Source organism: Bactrocera latifrons, unplaced genomic scaffold (genome assembly GCF_001853355.1).
Source record: "Bactrocera latifrons isolate USDA-ARS-PBARC rearing strain unplaced genomic scaffold, ASM185335v1 scaffold_479, whole genome shotgun sequence".
Lineage (NCBI taxonomy): Eukaryota > Metazoa > Arthropoda > Insecta > Diptera > Tephritidae > Bactrocera > Bactrocera latifrons.
Window position 1 is genome coordinate 17049 of NW_017537133.1, and position 5604 is coordinate 22652.

The 5604-nt window shown below is 38.2% G+C and overlaps 1 protein-coding gene across 1 annotated transcript in view; it reads left to right on the plus strand.

The window, feature by feature from the left end:
• The first annotated feature begins 2555 nt into the window (after positions 1–2555).
• Positions 2556–5604, plus strand: part of LOC108973421 — a 21083-nt gene continuing 18034 nt past the window's right edge. The window contains exons 1-2 of the mRNA XM_018940679.1: positions 2556–2718; positions 5565–5601. Of these exons, the coding sequence (XP_018796224.1) occupies positions 2556–2718; positions 5565–5601 (200 nt within the window). The remainder of the gene's footprint in view (positions 2719–5564; positions 5602–5604) is intronic.

The following is a 5604-nucleotide window of genomic DNA, read 5'->3' on the forward strand; positions in this document are numbered from 1 at the left end:
GCTCAAAATCAAGTACTTGTATGGAAAACTTKTTTATTTAAGAAGATATCCTCACCAAATTTAGAGCGAATTATTTCCCAAGGCAGCGGTTTAATCTCAGAAGAAATTATAAAGATCGGACAACTATAGCTTATAGCTGCCATACAAACTGAACGCTCATAATCAAATACTTGTATGGAAAACTTTTTTATTTAAGAAGATATTCTCACAAAATTTGGTGTGGATTATTCTTGAAGGCARCAATATAATCTCTGAAGAAATTGTAAAGATCGTACAACTATAACCTATAGCAGCCACACAAACTGAACGTTCAAAATCAAGTTTTTGTATGCAAAGATTTTTTTTCGAAATTATCATTCTTTCTAAATTTTGTTGTACTTGAGTTGTTTATAATACAATTGTATTGTTGTTGTTGGTATAAAGAATACARGAAATGTAAGAAAATTTCATTAGTATAAAAATATATTTCATGCGCATCACYCGTTGCAATCCCTTGGAATTGGAGAAATTCCTGCAATTAGTGAAAATAATATTAAAATTTCGTAAATTAATTGTATATTTTGAAAGCTTTCGGAACTTCGCGCTTCATTTAGCACATCTTTAGCATAACTTATGCAATCAAAGAGCACAAACGCGCCCATTTTTCCCATCGCCGACATGCCGCCATTTCATTGTGCCACCCAAAACAGCAGGTGCTTCACGCTGTGCGCCAACAAAGCAGTTTGCTGAGGCAATTAAGTGCTCTAATAGGCAGCGATTTCTTGCTTCAAATAATTAATTGCTTTTCAACACAAACAAAACGCGCTGCGGCGTGGAGCCTGTGGCGCGTACGCTAGGCAGCCTTGCCACTTCACACGTCATTTACACACAGAACGGCATATGTTAAAACGAAGTACGCGCGTGTGTATGTCAGTGCTCCAACTCACCAACTATATTAAAGCATATGTCGAAATTTATTTATTGAAGTAAAAAACAAAAAAAAAAAATAATAAATACAAACAACAACATATTGAATCGCATGCGGCAGCAACTGTAGGTGGTGGCTGGCAATAAAATTCAGCAATGAGTAAAAATAGCGCTGAAGTGAAAAGCACCTTTGCAGCACAAAATTACCGTGCCAGTAAGAGATGCTRTTTTGTACGCGCGCACCGCATTAAATTTGTTGCTGTGTTTATTTTTTGTGCCCAACTACTGCGCATTACTAGCAGATGATTCATTAAAAACTGCACTTCCACATTTTATTTGCTTTGCGGTGTTTATTTTATGCGATATGCCTGTTGCACACATGAACACAAATATACGAACATCGAAGCTCGCGGTAGGACAGCGCGCGTCTGCGCCAACATACCAAGTCGCAGTAGGGCAGCGCGCGGCTGGGCGCGCAATTCGTACAGCCCAAACACCGCATAATTCGATGTAATTGCGCGCATTCAAACGGACAGTCGAAAGCCGGCACTGAAGTGGTGTGTGTAAGCACATAAACATGTGTGTATGTGTGTGCGATATGCACCTACATACAAGCGYGCACAAYGMGTACATATGCTTYATGCAGGMGTAAGGTGCGCATACTTTAGCYGKCGTGGTGGCATGCAACAGTGCGCTTATTGATTTTGGGATTCTTTACACTTCATTTACGAATACTTGAACCGAAGCACTTACCACAGCAGTAAAATAATGCAACAACAGCAAGCAAGCGSACGAAGKTGGTGGTGCTAAAGTTAGCGCAGTTGAACTCGCGAACTCGTGTCTTAACTAGCTGCACTTCAAGCGCGGCGCAAAGTATGCGCGCACACACACAACGCTTCAATAAAATATATATGTATGTGTGTGTATAGGTATGCGCTGTGCTGTAGTACATGCCAAAGGCTAAGGTAAATAAGCTGGTCAGCCAAAAAAGCAGCGCGCAATGAGTAAACGTTGACAGTGAACGCTTAACAAGGCAGCCTTTAAGTATGTGTCGCACGAAATTGGATTTACTCTTGTACATTTGAAAATATGTACATATGTATCTGCATTTTTCAATATTTATGTACACTTAGCTACCACTGTCCACTCTATTGCATTGCGCATCGTGTTTCACATGGAGCGCTAGCAGCGACTTCTCAGGAATCGCTACGCCGCGTCCCGTCTACAGTGGCATTTCGTGGAAGCGCGTCCAAGCACAAAGCRCGCACATACATAAATATATATAATTATCAAGATTACGCAAATAACGCTTGCAACGCGTCATTAGTTACTTAAATACAAATGAAATCATACCGAATTTCTTCATTACTCATCATTGTGTGAGTAAAAACATAAAAGCAAATATAATAAAAGTTCCTCTTAGCGCTCTCTGCAGCCTGACATCCTTTTCCTGCTTCGTCTGCAGCCTAATATCATTGGAATTTTCAGTAATCATACAAATATTTACATTTCAATTAGCAGCGTTGCATTTTTAGTTTCGTTTCAGTACCTATTATCATTTCAGTGCTATCATTTCATTATGCTTATTTTCTTTTGTTTCGCCTACAAATATTTACTAATCCTCAAAAATTTTTTCAATTTTTCCAGAAATGGGTCTGCGCTACTGTGAAACACCCTCCGTCGGCACTTGTTGCACATTTAATATGGAAACGCGTCTGGCACTGCAATCGCGCATGCAACTGGAGAAGCAGTCCAAGGAGCAGATTACGAAATTGTCGAATGCTTTGGCGGCGAAAGCGCAGAAATATAATTGTAAGTAGACAAAGTGATATTTATCGAAAAYTTTGCTGAGCAAAAATGATAGAGATTCAAAAGTCGCCCTTATGCGTATGGTGAATCGAAAAAACAATTGGTATAAATTCAATAGACGTCCATAATCACTTACAAGAMAGAGTATTATATTATTGGCAACTCAAGCGTATTACCCTTATATAAGTTATTTCAGTCTCACTCGTAGACCAAGAGAGGTGAATCGAACAAGGAACTGGTATAATTACAATAGACTGGCRCAATTGCTTAAAGACAGAATATTATATTATTGGAAACTCAAGTTCATTATCTTTACACAGCCTATTTCAGTCTCACTTGATTATCAACAATGCTGTATCGAACAAGCAATTGGTATAAATGCAAAAGACTATCATATTTGCTTAACTCACAATTTATTTCACAAATTATTTCATCCTCACTCGATGACTAAGAGCTGAATCGAACAAGCAACTGGTACAAATAAAATTAACTCGCATATAATACTTAGAGATAGCGTAGCAAGAGGCTCTGAAAATTTAAAAGTCTAAAAAATTTCCTTGGAAAGCGTTAATCGAACAATTGAAAAAAACTCGCTTAAGATACCCTGAGATGGCATATCAAGCAGCTCTGACAGTTTAAAAAGCTAAAAGATTTCCTTAAAGAGTGCTGAATGAAACAAGCAACTGGTATAAATAAAATAAACTCGCTTAAATTCTCTTGAGATAGCATAGCAAGCAGCGCTGACAGTTAAAAAAGGTTAATGATTTTCTTAGTGCGTGCTGAATCGAACAAGCAACTGGTATAAATAAAATAAACTCGCTTAAATTCCCTAGAGATAGCATAGCAAGCAGCGCTGACAGTTAAAAAAGGTTAACGATTTTCTTAGAGCGTGCTGAATGGACCAAGCAACTGGTATAAATAAAATAAACTCGCATAAATTACCTAGAGATAGAATAGCAAGCGACGCTAGAAGTATAAAAAGCAATTATATTTCTTCGGAGAGGCGTAAATCGCACAAAAAACTGGTATAAATGCAATAGACTGTGTAATCGTCTAGATAAGGCAGAGCAAACGGTTGTAAAAGTTCAAAGAAATGTCATATTTCCGCACAGGGGCATACCAGAGTTTATTTTTGATTAAATGGGTGTCAGAAATTATATAATTTCTACTAATTCAGCGTCGAGTTCGCCGCTTGGTAAACCGAAACCAATTTTATGTTGCTCAAATAACGGCAGCACAACATTTTTCAAGTGCACAAAATTTAAATTTGGGRTCCACAAAGCAAAGCAAAAAGTCGAGGGCGTAAGCCGAAGACGCTACTTGAAAAATTAAAACATTACTCGGCATACGCCTGCTTAATGTGCTCTAACACGATTAACTTGACACCCACTTGAACCCAAAAACAAAAAATGATGGATGAGCGACAAAGCAAGCTAGCGAGCGTATTGCACAGGGTTACGCTTCATCTGACGGCTACACAAATCTGTAGCATGTCACATGACACGCTGTCAATATACAGTGGCTCTGTGGCTTGCTGCTTAGGAGCGACCCTCCACTGCTGCCACCACAARTGGCTACCCAATGAACCGTTCACTAGTTGCACGCGGCGTGTTGCGCATGCGGCGCACTGCAACAAATTGTGGCATGCACATACTTAACTGAATTTGTGTTGTTTATTAAATGTATATTGGTGTTGTTGCTGTCGCTGTCGTTGCTTTTCACCGTTTGTTTGTGTCAACAATCGGAGTTCTACCGGATGTGAAGTTTTCCAATTATGTTCGATTAATGCGCAGCGCACGCTGAAACAAGACAAATCTAATTTGTTCTGCCCAAATAGGTAATAAACAAATTTAAATTGCCTAATAAGCGCGCCGTAATGTTYGCGGATGTTTGGASCGCATGCGCCCACTGAAATGGTACAGGGTGCCGCGCGGCTTACTTAACGCTCGTCAGCCACCATGACGGATGCTCGTTTTTGATTTAGTTTTTGATTACTGTCAGCGTTTCTTTAATTAACACAATTTCCGTTTTACGATTTATTGAGTTTTTATAYCCTAAACAGTACAAAATATATAAGTAAATGATCAGCGTGACGAGCTGAGTCAATTTGGCCATATCTGGCCCTCAGTTATTGACGCATCGTGAAATTTTCACACTTCATTTTCTCTCCAAGAAGCTACTTATKTGTCGAAATTGTCGATGTCGAATCGCTATAGCRTATAGCTGCCATAAAAWCTGATCAAGCAAAATCMAGTCCGTGTCTGGAAAATTTTTGTAATTTACAAGATATCCTCAAAAAAAATTTGACAAAAATTACTACCCAAAGCAATAGTKTAATCTGCCAAAAAATTGTTCAGAACGAATAATTATAGGATATAGCTGTCATACAAACTGATCGATCACTCTCGAGTTCTTGTATGAAAAACTTTTTTATTTGCGAAGATATCGTCACAAAATTTGGCACGTGTTATTACTAAATGCAAAAGTTTAATCTCCCAAGAAATTGWATGGATCGGGCAACAATAGCATACACCTCCCATACAAACTGACCGATCAAAACCAAGTCCTTCTAAGGAAAACTTTTTTATTTGACAAGCTATCTTCAAGAAATTCAGCAGAGACTATTTTCTAGGGTAACGCTAACATCTACAAAAAAAATTTCGGATTGGACAACTATAGCATATAGTTGGTATACAAACTAACCCATCACAATCAAGTTTTTGAAGAAAAACTTCAACCCGTAAATCCTATTCTAGCTTCTGTATAGCCAAAGTTGATTTTTTTTTTTTTTTTTGGCTTTTGTAAATAATTTTAAATTAATCTCATTAACTTACCTTGTATTTTTTCAGCTATATTCCGCAAGCTATTGGGCGAATCGAAAGAGGAGTT